Source organism: Ictidomys tridecemlineatus, chromosome 7 (genome assembly GCF_052094955.1).
Source record: "Ictidomys tridecemlineatus isolate mIctTri1 chromosome 7, mIctTri1.hap1, whole genome shotgun sequence".
In the NCBI taxonomy this organism is placed as follows: domain Eukaryota; kingdom Metazoa; phylum Chordata; class Mammalia; order Rodentia; family Sciuridae; genus Ictidomys; species Ictidomys tridecemlineatus.
Window position 1 is genome coordinate 195652117 of NC_135483.1, and position 14744 is coordinate 195666860.

The window sequence follows — 14744 nt, forward strand, 5'->3', positions numbered from 1 at the left end:
AGAAAGGGAATTAATTCAAGGAGGTACCACGCACTCCCTGGGTACTCAGCAAGCTGGTGCCAGCACCCAGGCAATGTTGTTGCAGTTGTGCGCGACTCGCGGGTGTGGCTCACTCTTCGTCTCCCTGTCATCGTTTTTCCCCCCAAAACTAGCTTGTAAGCAGCCCCAGGGTGTCTGGGCTGGGTCTTAGCCGGCGTCCCAGGTGGCCAGAGATCCGGGAGCTGGGCGGGGCGGGGCGGGGCGGGGCGGGGCGCGGAGCACGTGACCTAGGCGGGCGGCTCGGGGCAGGTCTGGGGGCAGGTCTGGAGCGCAGCGGCCTGGCCCCGTGCACCCTCCTGGCGGCAGTGCGCCCTGGCCGACATCCTGGCTGACAGATCCTCATTCTCACTCTCAGGATTCGGAGGAGGACCCGCTCCGCCAGGGGCTGAGCGTCCCGGGGAAAGAGGCTGGTGAGTGCACGGAGAGAGGGAAAGTTGGACGTGGTCGGCTCCAGGACTGGGAGCCCAGGCTTAGGGAGAGTCCACTAGCCTGCAGCTCCACCGCTTCCCTCCAGGCCCTGGTCCAAACCCATGAGGAGTGCCAGCCCAGCCAGGGAACCCACACCCCAGGCTTCTGCGGGATTCCTTGATCAGACTGCCCTGAACCTCTGGGGAAGCCCATTCTGGGGAGAAAAACAGTTGGTTGTAACCCTTACAGTGCAGTGCAGGCTGGCTCAGGCTACTGTCCCCCAAGAGACTCAAGCTGGTCACCCAAGGTCCAGGGCCACCTGGGGACAGACTTCCTTTGGGGCTGCCCAGCTCAGTTTGGGGAAGGGAGGCCAAGGACCCTGCATGGGAGGAGGCCTCCTGGCCCTCTTCTGGACTCAGAGCCGCAGCATTATGGAATCATCTTTTGCTGGCTGACAGGCTCCCTGGCCCCTCTTACCCCTCGTTTTGGAGAGATGACGAGGATCTGTGGGCAGTGAGCGCTGCGGGCACTGTCCCCACTGGCCCCAAGACCCTCGGGATGAGAATCTCACAAACCCCAGAGGTTTCACTGGCACCATTTCTGCAGACCTGCTGTTTCTCTTGTGGAGGGATTGTTACCTGGCTCACAGATTTCCTTCTGAGGGGCTGGAATGGTAATGGGGTCAAGACCCCCACTGGCACAGTAGGTGCAGAGGCTGGCACCACCAGAGCTGCGGACCACAGGCAGCTGGGCAGTCGTGCGGCCTCTCAGTTCTGAGGCCCATCACTGCCGGGGTGCCCATCCCTCCATGGGGTCACGGGACCTCAGCAAAGCCAAGCCTTTCCTGGACAAGAGCCCTGACCCTGCCCATGGCTCCAGGCTCCTCGGGACCTATCCAGGAGGCATATGTGGCTAATTCCAACCTCGCCCAGCCTCGGTGTCCATCCAAACAATGCGACAATGGCAGGTGCCCCTCAGGACCTGGGCACAGTGCCAGGCACACCCACAGGGAGTCCATGGCTGCATTAAGGCACTAGTGACTGAAAACTTAAAAGCAGCCAAGTGTGTGCCTAGTGGGGTGGGGGTGGTGAAGAGGTCCAGGAGCTGTAGGCTAATGGGAAAAGTGACCTTGGTGCCCTTCAAGGATGATGCAGGGGTGGCCCAGATGTGCCCTGGTCTGGGAGGCTGGGGAGGCTTCAGGGATGGCTGACTTCTGAAGAAGAGCCCACCTACCCACCTGCTGCCCCCACCCCATCATGATTTCTCTTAATTTTGACATCCTAGCAGCACACTGGGCTAGAGGGCAGAGAGGTCATGGAGCCTGACCATTGTCCACAGAACAGTTGAGGAAACTGAGACCCTGGAAGGAGAAGGAATCTGTCCGCAGTGGCAGGGAAGGCTGCCTGGGTCTGGACTCACTGCAGAGATGGGAGCAAAGGCTTTAGAGGTGCAGAACCTATGTCTGTGGACAAGTGAGAAACTCTCAGAGAGCTGGGGAACAGAGAGAATGGACAGGGTGGGTGGGCAGCTGAGCTGCAGGACAGCCACCTGCATGAGCCATTCCAGAGTTGGAGCCTGGTGCCCTGCAGGGCAGGGAGCAGCCCTCTGGGTGGAAACACGCTCGTTTTGCTGCTGAGGAAGGCTGGGCTTTCATTTTAGCAGTGGGCATCAGGCCCTGCCCACAGAAGTGACCACAGAGGCCAGCTGTGAGGACATAATTTGGGAAAGCTACAAAGGATAAAGGCAGAGGGCACCACAGATGGTACCTCTGCCCACACCTGTGTCAGCAAGAACACAGCCACACCATACACCTTGCCACCGGCTGGCAAATGCCCTGCCATTGTTAGCCCGGCATTTAATGAGGGACTTTGACTTTCTAGTTTCTGTTTGCTTGGGTGGGTGCCCACTCAAAGTCAGTGTCCTCCAGTTCCTGGAGGCGGCAAGCCCCAGACTTGACCAAGCCAGGTCTTTGCTAGGAGAAACACCATTAGAGATTTCCCTTCGATTCGACCAAAATATGAATTGCAGCCTTTAGTGGATGGACATGACAAGCCCTGGACATTCAGTGGTCTGAGTTGAGGCTGTGCGTTCCAGCTCCGCTCTCTCCTTCCTGCTGGTCTGTCCCCAGGTCACCTCCCTCTTCTCCACTCTGACCACTAAACCATTGGAGAAGACGGAAGTCTCCAAGATTGGAAATAGGGTTAACTCTGATGAGTGCAGCACACACACATTGAAAGAGTCTTGGTTCAGGAACCTCGTGACTAGGGGTTATCTGCACAGAAGCAGAACGAAACAGCCCGGCGGCGTCCCGCTGCGCCAGCACCCGCCCATCAGCCCTCCCTGCAGGACGGCTCAGAGCAGCTCTGCACCACACAGGCCTAGCACCTTTCTGGCCAGTGCCCCTTGACAGTTGTGGGTGGACAGGTGCCGGATACAGACCCAGGCCTCGGGGCCACAGGGGAGCACGACCTGCTGAGGCTCTGGTAAGCCTGACTGTGGGGGTGGGGGATGCCCCTACCACACTTGAGTGACCTCAACCTGAGCTGGCCTGGGACAGGCAGAGGGGGCTAGCAATATGTCCCCCAGATGCCACCGACTTGGTTGTGCATTTTAAATGCTACAGTGGAACCTCTTGTCCATCTGATTTGAGGTTGCTCTCTATCTAGAGATTGACTTTTTAAAGTGTCCAGCTGCTGCATGGCCCCAGTTCATCAAGGGGAGGACTTCTGCTGGGAACACTGGCTCTCGACCACTCTCTGTCCGGGAACTGTGCTTGAACCAGCAGGGCCCCTGGAGCAGGCACAGCCATCAAAGAAGCTTGCAGAGGCTCCCTGGCCTCCCGGCCTGCAGCTCCCCTCACCAGGGCACGAGGCCGGAGCTAAGAATTAGCACTCGAGCAGAACCCTCCAGGGGACTCCCTGCCTGAGAGGCGCCAACACACTGCTCTTGGCTTAGCCGTGTGGGGTGCGTGCTTTTCAAATTCTGAATGGAAACCGCACGGGTTTGGTGTAAACAGCACAGTGTGTATGTGTCCTTGAACTCAGGGCCACTGCTGAAGCCTCCAGGACATGCTTTGCCACCAGTCATAGAGGCTGCTGCCCCCCAGGCCACGCTGGTTCACACCCACGTCCCAACAGGATGCCGCCCCCAGCCTCGCTCTAGGCCAACTCTGATGTCCTAGCACCGGCCTGGACCCTTCCCCTGCCCCATTCTGGCAGGGCCCACTCAACACAGGTGTCCAGTCCCTCCCTAGCCTGCAGGCTCCCTGACCCCTCTGTCGCAGTTCCTGGCTTCATGGATCTTTGCTATTTGGCTGAGAAATGGGTTTCAGTCCTCAAGAAAGACTTGCTGAGGTCATACGCTGGGTTTCTGGCCTCTGGTCATCCAGAACAGGCCTCTGGGGTCATCCTATGAGGAACAGGCGTCAGAGGAGAAGAAACAGGCTGCACGGGGACAGAGAGGACGGACCTCCTCAGTGTGCAGTGGGCAGCCCTGGGGGTCAGTTCTGAGGAGCTGTGACCTTGGCCTCCCTCTGGAAAAGGCGAGTTTGCAGGACAAGAAACATGCACTTTCTGGTGGTTTTGGTTTTTTTTCTTTTCTTCCTCACACCTGAGGACATAAGCTTCTTGTATCAAGGCCTGGAATTTTGACTTCTACTTTAGGAGGAGAGAGAATAAGGACTCCTCATCTGAGGGTCACGCTGCTCCTCCGTTCTGAAAATAGAATCTCAATGAATGCTCTCCTTATGATACTTTTTTTTTCCCAAAATGAATAAGCCCCAGTCATGCATCAGATAAGAACTGTTTGTTCACTTCTGGAAGCCAGACGCCATGTGTTCTGGGAGCATCAGGAATGCTGGCTTTCCACTGCACACTTTCCTGTCTAGAATCTGAGGTCCCCTGGCAATGTGCAGTTTGCTCCCGACCACGGTGAGTTTCTCACCGTCGGCATGGAGCTTAGAAACTTTGTGGTGTGGTGGCAACAGTTTTAAGAAATTATTTTCCACCAGTTTTAAGACACATTTTTTTTTCTAAAATATTTTGGTTGGCAGCCATGGACCTCTGAAAATTTTCATTTTAAATAATATATGCTGGACAATGTCGCTTTTCATGATCGACCTCTTGTGTGACCAAATCCAAGTACATTTCTGGGGCGAGGCAAATGCTTTTAAGGTTTTCTCAGAACGTTTGGTACGCGTGCGGTGGTGCAGGAGCCGGATGCTGGGCGAGATTCAAAGCAAGAGCTGGTCTCTGTGGGTCCCCAGCTCCCGCTGGAAGGGCACTGACTACGCGCCTTCTTTGATGTCCTCAAGAAAGGCTTGCTGAGTCACATGCTGGGTTTCTGGACTCTGGTCATCCACCACAGGCTTTTGGGGTCATCCTAATGTGATCTTCCCTGGGACTCCCAGTGCCTGGAGCCCAGTTGGTCTGATTGTCACAGCAGGACCTCGGGTCACAGGGCTCCTCTGCAGGTCTGCAGCGGAGTTCTGTGCTGGGGGCTTGGAAAGCACCCACTGTGTGCCCAGCACAGACAGACACTGTCCCCACCGAGTTTAACAGTAACTTGTCTGGCACCACGTTAGGAGGTATAAAGAAAGGGAGAGACAGGGTGCATGGGGCAGGGGACAGGGAAGGAGTGGAGAGGGCTGGGAAGCCTCTGTAGGGGAGTGGGAGGAGCCTTGCAGTGTCCCCAGGAGGGTCCTCCCTCCTCCCTCCACCGGGACGCCTCCTGTGTTCTACCCAGTAGCAGTGTGGTCTGAAAAGCCAGCAAGAGCACTGTCCTCTGCTCAGCCACCACCACTGCCACCCCTGGCCTGTCCCGTGCCCATGGCCCACCCCTGAGTCCACAGACCAAGGTCCTCTGTGGCTTGAGTGCGTAGGTCTCCCCTGGAGCTTTGCCACCCGGAGGGGCCTGAGGACCAGCAGCATTGGCCAGCTCTATTGTGCAAACTGCCCAGGGACCTTGTCAAAATACAGATTCTGAGCCAGTCTGGCTGGGTGGGCCCGGAAACCTGCATTCCTAACACGCTCCCAGGGGATGCTGCAGGCTGCTGACCACACTTTGAATTGCAAACGAGTTTCTAATGTTCTTCTTATCTTGGTTTCTGACATTTGTATTTTCTTTTCTGTGTCTTTTTGACGTGGATGGGGATCAGGTGTGGCAAATTTCAAAGTCTCAAGTTTGACTTTCCAGTTTGTGGGTCATCTAGACACAGAGCCCCAGCACAGTGAGGGGGACTGGGTTTTCAGGCCCCTGAGGGCAGCAGTTGGCCATGGGTACGTGTAGGTCATCCTCACGTACACCAGGGCCGGAGTTCCTGTGGGGCGGCCTCCCTCAGCTGACCTCTGTCAGCAGGCAACGCTGGCTGCCCTGGCCACCTGCCCACGGGTCTGCCTCTCCCTTACCTGAGCCACTTCTGCCTCACCACGGAGTGCCTGTCAATGTCCCCAACTCCAGCACAACGCCCTCATGCGGGCATCATGCTGGGTGACCCCAGGAACCTCCCTACCAAGTGACAAGCCTTGGGGAGCAAGCTTTTATCAGCTTTGTCACTGGGATCAAAACACTGACTAGAATAGCTTAGAGGAGGGAGAGTGCATTGGGACAGTTGGGACCTCAGACAGCGACCCCACTGCTCGGGGCCTGAGGCGGGGCAGCACGTCCTGGCAGAAGGGCCCCGTGGGGGGAATCTGCTCAGCTCAGTCAGGAAACAGAGAGGGCACGGGCTGCAGGGAAGGTGCCCACTTGCAGGGCAGCTCCCACAGAACCACCTCCTCCAGCCGCACCCACAGCTACCACCCAGTCAGTCCGCTCAGACTAGGATGGACTGATGGGGCCAGGGCTCACAGTCTAAGCAACCTCTAATCCAGCCATAGAACCCCCCACGTCAGAGGACAGCGACCCTCACAGATGCTGTGTGTCTCCTTACGCTTCCAGCCTGGCCATCAGCCCCCAGCCCCCACCCCCAGAGCCTGGGAGGATGTGGAGAAGGGACCCTCTCCCTGGGAAGCCTGGGGGCCGCATTGCAAGGCCCTCACCCAGCAGGGGAGCCGTGCCCCGGGATGGAGAAGCGTGAAGTTGTCTCCCTGTGGGAAGAGAATGTCAGTGGCCCTGCATGTGTCCTGTGTGGACACTGTAAACAGGGACTCACTTAGATTTGGTGAACTGTGCAGGATTTATTAGGTGACACCAATTTCCAGGCAGGAAACTGCGAGACACTCGGAGGAACCGTTGCTGTCCCTCCTCTTACTCTAGGACTCGGGTGGCATCTGTGGGCTTCCTGGGGCTGACCAGTTGTGACCCTGTGACGTTCCAGGTGTGACTCAGACCAGAGGCAGAGATGGGGCGAAAGCTGGACCTTTCCCAGCTCACCGATGAGGAGGCGGCGCACATCTGGGCGGTGGTGCAGCGGGACTTGGACCTGCGGAGGAGAGAAGAAGAGAGACTAGAGTGAGTGTCGGTGTCGGGCCACGAGCCCTGGTCCTCTGACGGCCCTGGGCGCTGTCACCTGGCCACTCCTGGGTGGGTGCAAGGCCAGAGGTGCAGGGTGAGTGGCATTGCACGGAAGCTGGGAGGTGGGACATGGCTTCACTCTGGGGCCTCAGGATCCTCGTCATTACCATGAGGGCATCTGGCTTTTCGGTGTCCTCGGGGAGGAGTCCAGGGCAGCTCCCAGGTTGTGCGGGCTTCCCCGAGGGCACGGAGCTGAGGCCGACTCAGCTGGGAGGGCACAGATGGAGCAGGTTCTGGAAAACCAGGAAGGGCTTTCGGACGAGCTGAAGTCGGGTGCCTACCAGGTACCAAGTGGAGGAGTGGGCGGTGACTGGGCACACACCCTGGGGAGCTGGAGAGCTCTGCCGTGCGGATGGCGCCGTCGCTCCCTGGGGCTGCCAGAGAAGGACTCGGTATTTTCTGGAGGTCAGAAGCCTAAAAGCAGGATGTCCACAGAAGTGGTTCTGTCTGAAAAGCCACTTCCCGGCCTGCTCCAGGGTCTGGAAGGGCCTGGATTCCTTGCCCGGCTGCCCTTCCTCCTCTCCAAGTCCTCCAGCATGGCATGCCCCCCACCCCACTGTTCTCTCCCTCCCCTCTCCCTCTCCCTCCCCTCTCTCTCTCCCTCCCCACCTGCCCTCCCTCTCTCCTCCCTCTTTCCTCTAAGGACACATGTGATTCCCACTTAGGGTTTCCCATGCAGACATCCAAGAAGATCTTCACATCTCAAGAGCCTTAATTTAATCATACCTGCAGAGTCCCTGTCACCTTGCAGAATGGCATCTGCAGCTTCTGGGGACCCAGATGTGGATGCTGTGGTGGGGGCCATTGCTCAACCTACTTCAGTACTGAAAGCTGGGGTGGGGGAGGGGTGCTGCAGGAAGCCACCAGGAGGGAGGGCTTCAGGGGGAGTGAGGCCAGGGCACTTGACCTCAGCACAAGGCTAAGAGACAGACTGGGAAGGAGCTGCCAGGAGGGGAATCTGGTCCAGAATCACCAAAGGAAGACAGCAGAGCTTAGCCCCACCCACGCAGGCCTTTATGGGGAGCGACCTGGTCAGTGCCGCCCCTCAGAGCGATCCTGCTGCTTGTCCTCTCTGGGTTTGCATAGTTGTCCAGCTCCCAGGGCTGGCCTCTGGGGAGGGCCCATCTTGCTGTGCAGCCACAGGCCAGCCCAAGCCTGGTGCGCTGCAGGCCTGACCCCACTCCTCCAACAGCCAAGAGACCCAGAGCTGCAGGCCCTGCCCTCTCTCCAAGGGCAGAACTGGGTCTTGGGGCCTTCCCTTTTGCCTCCTCCCGCCAGCCTCTGCTGGCCCACTGCCCACAGTCCGAAGCCCTTCCTGTCTTTTCTATTTGGTCTATAGAAAGCTCAGATGTCCTCTGGATGTTTTAACCGGAGCACTGGCTCTCTGCCTCAGTCTGCAGGCTGTGCCCAAGGGAGGACTGACTGTCATCTCCGCCCACGGACACCCTGGCCTTTCCTCATGGGAGGAGCTGCCTTCCCAGGGGATGGCTCTCACCCCATCTGAGCGCAGGCCTGGCTCTTGTTGGCCTTTATTTTAAATGGCAGCTGGTAGAATGCAGGGGAAGGGGCTCCCCGCTCTCCAGGGAGCAGAAGGAGGGAACCAGAGTCGTCCCAGGCAGGCGCTGTGTCCCCAGGGACCCTGGTGAGGCCCTCCCCTCCTTCAGTGGTGGGTCATGCAAAGTGGTTTTGCAGAGGTCCCACACTCTCTCATGCAGGGCACTCTGTCTGACATCAGTCTTTCCTGATCCCATGCTCCATGGGTCATTTCACACTGCAGAGCAGAGCCACCCAGGTAACCTGTCGGTGCTCCCAGGGAAGGGCCTGAGGACCCGTCTCCTGCTGAGCCGGCCGCAGAGGGGTCTCTTTGCCATTGGCTCAGAATGAGCAGGTCAGGGCAGTGCAGTTGGCTGACTGCTGTCTTCTGGAGGCCATGTGATTAGGGAATGGGCTTGTCAGCCAGCCCAAATGCTGTCACACCCCAGAGCTCGTGTTAGAGTGTAAGTGTGCAGGGAGGCCACATAGGGAAGGTCAGCCTCAAGGTCAAGAACACTGAAGCTCCCGCGGCCCTTGCCATTCAGATCCAGACCCAGCGGGTGACACCCTTGGTGGGTGAGAATCACACCAGCAGTGGAGGGTGTGGTGCTGGACCGCCCGCCTTTCTTCCTCTTGGTTTTGTCTGAAGTGTGCCACAAAAGTAGAGCAGCCTCTGCCCCCGAGAAGCCCCCTGACACTTTCCAGCTGACCCCAGGAGTGGCAGGCCCAGAACCATGTTCACAAGGCGGGCAGATGGGCACCACCGAGTCAGACCGTGTGGCTTCAGTTCTGCCCAGTCTGGGTCATGCTGACACTCGGACAGGAGCAAGACCGGCTTCTCACCACCCAAACTGGGTCTGCAGACCAGCTGGCTAGAGCTGCCAAGTCTCTAATGACACTGAAGATCATTTTAAAATAACAAGCCCCTCCCGCAATCTGTCACCAGGGTTAACCTGCCACCTCACCGGGCTCAACACTGTCATCCGTGTCTCGCTGCCAGGTGTCCCATGCTCTGCGGCTCTTCCCCGGGTCCCCTGGGGCCTCTGCGGTGCTCCCCGGTTCCTGATTCCTTCATCTCTGAATCACAGAGGACTGAGTGAGGACCCCGGTCCTCAGAGGACCCCGAGTAAGTGGCAGGAAGAAACTTAGCGACTCAGGAAATGTCCAGCTGAGCTTTTGATGTATTTGACATTCTCTAGAAGGGACAATGAACTCCTGGACCTGCCCAAAGAACCTGCCATGGCTGTTGGCAGAACAGAGATGGTGGAAAGTTGTGACGTCCGATTTGGTCGCACAACAAACCATCTGCCTCCGGGAAAGAGCCTAAGGGCTGTGACATCATAGAGACTCACTGTGAGGGCCCAGGGACAGTCTGCCAGGGAGTCAGTACGCCAAGAAGCCCCTTTGCCAGACCAATTCAAAAGCAATCAACCAGGAAAAAATGTTGATTTTCATATTTACAAATTGAGCAGAGATGAGTCAGTCAGGTGGCTGCTCAGTGTCCCTCCCTCCCCTTCATGTGAGTGTCCAGCTGCAGGGATGGGTGTCGGGTAGGCTCTGGCAGTGATGCCCACACCTGTCCCCATGGTGTCGGGCAGCGCACCTCTGATCGTCTCCTCTGTCAAAGCCAGTGACAAATGAGCTTGTCCAGATCCCTAATGTGCCAGAGGAGCCAAGGCCTTGTGGTGTGAGACCTGGTACCCAGCATCCTATCCCCTTGGTGAGGCCTGTGCTCTCTCCAGACTGTTTGACCCATCCCCCAGTAAAGCCCCCAGGGAGGACCTGTGGCCACCAGCAGGCAGAGGTCACGCCCAGGAGTGGAAGGCCAGTCTGGCAGTGCTCTCCTAGAAACCCATGCACAGCCAGTCTTGTGGCTCCCCGGGCAACCTGGGCAGCCTTCTTCTGCAGGACGGGCAGGGATTCTCTGGGCTGCAGCTCCTGGGTGCTGGATGCTGCTGGCTGAGCCCTGGGAAGAGCTCTGCCTGCAGCCGGCAGGGCCGGCCATCTTGCTTCAGAGCAGACCCAGGCAGGCACCATCCTAAGTGACTGGGGACCTGGGAGCCCTGCTTGCTGCACTGGGTGCCCCAGTATTCCTGCTCCCCTCCAGCACACAGGACTGTGGGCCAAAGACTCAGAATGATCTCAAAGGCACAAAGCTGGGATGTTCAGGCCACTGGCATCAGGAGAATGATTGAGGGCAGAATCAACTTTGTCCCCTCTCCTGGCCCTCCAGTCCCGGGCCTCCTGCCGAATGTGCTGACTGGCACCTGTGGCTCACCTGGGGAGAAGGCTCCAGTGGGGTGGGGGGAAGAGACCCAGTTCAAAGAGGCAGCTCCTCTCTCTGACAGTCTCAGCCTATGCTCTCCTGCAAACCAGGAAATGTCCCCGGTTCACCCAGGGGAGGGACCAGCTGCATCCAAAGACCCAGCCCTGGGGAGTGGGCTTGACCACGGTGACAATGGCAGGGAGGAGAGCCAGGTGGAGGACACCAGGAAGGCTGGTGGTAGGCCGCACCCACTTCTGGAGCAGGCCACACCCACTTCTGGAGCCGGCGCCAGAAATGCTCCTTGGAAAGGGGACTCTGCGCTGTTGGAAAACGACTCTTTAGTCCTTCTCCTTTTTTGCATTTAGTTCGGGTCTCATGTCACAGGCATCCCCTGGGGACAGCATGAAGGTGAGAGGGTTTTAGGTGCAGCCTCCCCATGGAGGACCAGAGTACAGGGCCAAGGACGGGGCCTGCCCTCTGCAGGACTGTGTCCCCTGAGAGTCCAGCCAGCTCTGCAGAGGGGACACTTTGTGGAGTCAGGAAAGGCCCCATTCCTGCCCACACTGTTGCCACAGTGCTATGCGGCCCTTGCCTCTGGGCAGAGCTTTGGTGTAACAGGTCCTCTTTCAGGATGAAGGGACCCTCCACAGGGACCGTGCTGAACCACACAGGTACTTATATCCTAGTGTCATCGGACTCATCACAGATTCCCCAAGAAGCAGGGCTCCACTGAGAAGGGAGAATGCACCCACACCCTTTGTCCCCACCATCCCAGACCCTCCCCAAAAGCTCTTCCCACATTGCCTCCTACCTGCCCGGCCCACCCTGGGACCAGTACAGAGAGCAGTGGGTCAAGGGCCAGCCCACCCCAGGGTACCCTGGGAGAGCACATGCATGGCACGCTCCGAGACCTCCATCCTGACCCTGCTCATTGAGGTCCCCCATTCCTGGGCTCCTCAGATCTGCCCCTTTGCTGATTCATATCGTCCCACCGCATCCCAAGGGGGTCTCTGACTGCCCTCCTCCCAGCCCCCACACCCTGCTTAGTCAGCTCTGTCCTCACCACGACTGGCAGACCCCCTGGCTGCACTGTGTCCCAGTCCATTGGCAGCCTTCCCATGGCCCCTGGTCCTCGAGGCTCTCTCCCTGGGCTCGTGGCCACTGCAGATGCTCTGGCTGTGGCTCGGGCAGCCGCCCTTCCAGCCAGGACTTCTCTGACTGACCACTGCCCTGCACAAGGCCCTCAGTTGGAGCGGCGCGTCCCAGCCTTGCAGCCTGCAGGTCTCCGGTCTCACCTGCCCCCATGCTGCACGGCCTCCTGATCTGTGCCCTGGCCAGCCCCACTCCTGCTCACCACAGTGGCTCTTCCTCTTCAGTCTCCTCCCAGAGTGTCCCCTAGCCTTGCCCTGACACCTCCTCTTAGTAAAGAGACAAACAGAAACAGATAGCCCAGTTAAGCCACCATATTAATATCCCGAAGGCCACACCTTCCGTGACAAGAACCACTAGCCCCGTGTGGCTGTTTGAACTAATTGAAAGTAAAGTAAGAATTCAGCTCCTCAAAAGCGAGCCGCAAGTCCTCCACGGAGAGTCGGCCAGGAGAGACTCCGGCAGGTGGAGGGAGACCTGTGGCCCCACCCCCTTCTCTGCTCTGGGTGCACCGCCCCAGCCCAGTCACCTCCTCCAGCCCGGGTCGGTCTTCGGTTTCTGTTTTTGCCTGTCGTCAGCAGTGCTGGGGTGGCACCCAGGGCCTCGGGCATGCTGCCGTGCTCAGGAAGTGCTCCCCCAGCTACAGCCTCAGGTCCAGATGGCCCAGACCTGCAGAGGGGAAGCTGTGTCCGCCCTTCCTGGTAAGGCAGCCGGGCAACACCCAGGGTGACAGAGCACCTTAAGTGTGGCTAAGGCAACCAAGCAGCCAAAGTTTTAATTTTCTTTCAATTTAAACTTAAGTAGCCATGTGTGCCTACCATGGTGGCCAGACTGTGCGGTATGGCCAATGGCCCCCCCAGTCCCACCAGCTGAGACCTCGCCTCTGAACAGACCCAGCAGACAGATGCCTGCTCAGCCCTGGGCGAGCGCATCTGACCTGCGTCTCAGCTCCCCCTTCTCCACCAAGGCCCTCCTTCTCCAGCTCTGCCTGGTGGCTCTGGTCAAGCTCCCAGGAGCGCAGTTCTCCCCCTCTTCTCCTGCTCCATGTTCCACTGCTTTGTCACCAGCACCCCACAGTTCCTGGCCACAGACAGGCTCAGTGGCTGCCTTTGAATCCACATCTGTGCTATCTCATTTAATTCCCAAATAGCCCCTAACATGGCTACTGCCGTCCCCCCCAGAGACAGACGAGGGAGCAGAGGCAGGCTCCCGGCGGTGAAGATACCCAGGGGTGGGACCTCGGGGCGGGCACGTCTGCTGTGTGCTGTTTTGTATTCTTATTCTCATCTTTTTTTCCTACAAAAATTTTATTACACCTAAACTAGTGGCTCCTCTGGGCAGAATGCCCACTCTGCCTTGGAACTCCTCCCCTCGCCAGGCTGCTGTCCACCGCAGAATCTTTCAAGCCTCTTTCCGTCTTTAAATCTTCCCGCTGTGGAGGAAGCGGCTGTCGAACTCTGCAGTCTGGCGCTTGCTGCTGGTCCGTGGCGTGGTATTGAGGTTCCTCCGTCCCCCTCTCCCTCTGGGTTCGTTGCACAGGATGGCTTTGGGAACCTCCCATCTTCCTGGCGGGCTGCGTCCGTTCCTGTGGCTTGGGTGTTGCAGAGGTTTTCAGTGCAGCGAGGTCATCATCATGTCTTATGACTTTGGAGTATTGTCACAAAGCATGCCAGAGTAAACTTCTGGGAGGGAGCACCCAGCTTGCTGAGCCACGGCTCTGGGGAAGTGCCCAGGATGCCTCGATCCCCTGTCCTGGATCTGAAGGAGCCGGCACTGGGCAGAAAGCAATGAAGCCCAGCCTGGACACTGCTGGAGAGTCGCATACTGGGTCAGGCCTGCCCACGTGGTGCTAATTTAAAGTCCCCTCTCTTGCTGCCTCCTCGTTGTTGGGGTGGCCACCCAGCTGTAGTTTTGGTAGAAATTACTGGATGTTTCTAAAACCAGGCAGAGTGACGAGGTGACTCATGCCCTGGGGTAGGACTGTACCTAAACGGAACACCCTGTTTGAAAGGGCACAGCCCACAAATCAAACATCAGGCCTGCTCACCAACCCAGAAAGACAAACAGGTGGCGACGTGGGTTTTCAATCTCCACAAACAGATGGAAATTCTGAAGATAATCTGTGAAAGCCCTCTCAGTGTGAGACATGAGGCACACTGTGGCTCATTTAAAAAGAAGAAGGAGAAGAAATTTGAAGTCGACCTTAGCTGGGCCACTTGTCACCGCAGACAGGCCACTCCCAGGGCTGCAAAGCACAGGGCCAGGCAGGAAATCAGCTGCCAGCACGGGCGGGGATGGCAGCTCTCGTCTGAGATCACGGACAAGATGCTGGGAGGGGCTCTGCAGCCCACCGCTCACAGGCCACCGCGACTTCCTTTGTATGTCCTTATCGCCATCTCGACCTCCCCTCTGCAGGGCCTCCAGGTCTGGCTCATGTCAGCTCTGACGCTTGTCCACACACTCGCTCTTCCGTGGGTGCTCCCTCTAGCCTGGTCAGCCCTCCTCCGTGGTGCTGCGGTCAGCAACGAAGGGCCTCCCCGGGACTCACTCTCCAGTCATTTCCTCAGGAGTGGCATGGAGTGTGCATTTGTGTGAGACCCTGCTCTGCTCACCTGGGGGGAGACCTCAGCTGCACACTCCTCCCAGGGCTCGGGGTGCTCCCGGGGCTGGCAACCACCACCTCCAGAAGATGCCCACGTCCTAATGCCTGGAACCTGGGAGGTGCTGGGCTCTCTGCAGAAGGAACGGAGCTCACAGGTGCAGTTAAGGACGCTGATCAGCTGAGCGGGACGTGGAGACTGTCCTGGATTTCCTGGGTGGGCCCAGTGTCATCAAA

The 14744-nt window shown here is 58.2% G+C and overlaps 1 protein-coding gene across 2 annotated transcripts in view; it reads left to right on the forward strand.

The window, feature by feature from the left end:
• The first annotated feature begins 274 nt into the window (after positions 1 to 274).
• Mlph (melanophilin) overlaps positions 275 to 14744 on the forward strand; it is a 44959-nt gene continuing 30489 nt past the window's right edge. The window contains exons 1-2 of one of the 2 annotated variants that reach the window (XM_005326478.5): positions 275 to 449; positions 6764 to 6897. In XM_005326478.5, the coding sequence (XP_005326535.2) occupies positions 6788 to 6897 (110 nt within the window). In that variant the 5' untranslated portion in view covers positions 275 to 449; positions 6764 to 6787. Of the gene's footprint in view, positions 450 to 2763; positions 2931 to 6763; positions 6898 to 14744 lie in introns of those variants that run through there. The other variant, XM_078018296.1, reaches the window with a different exon arrangement.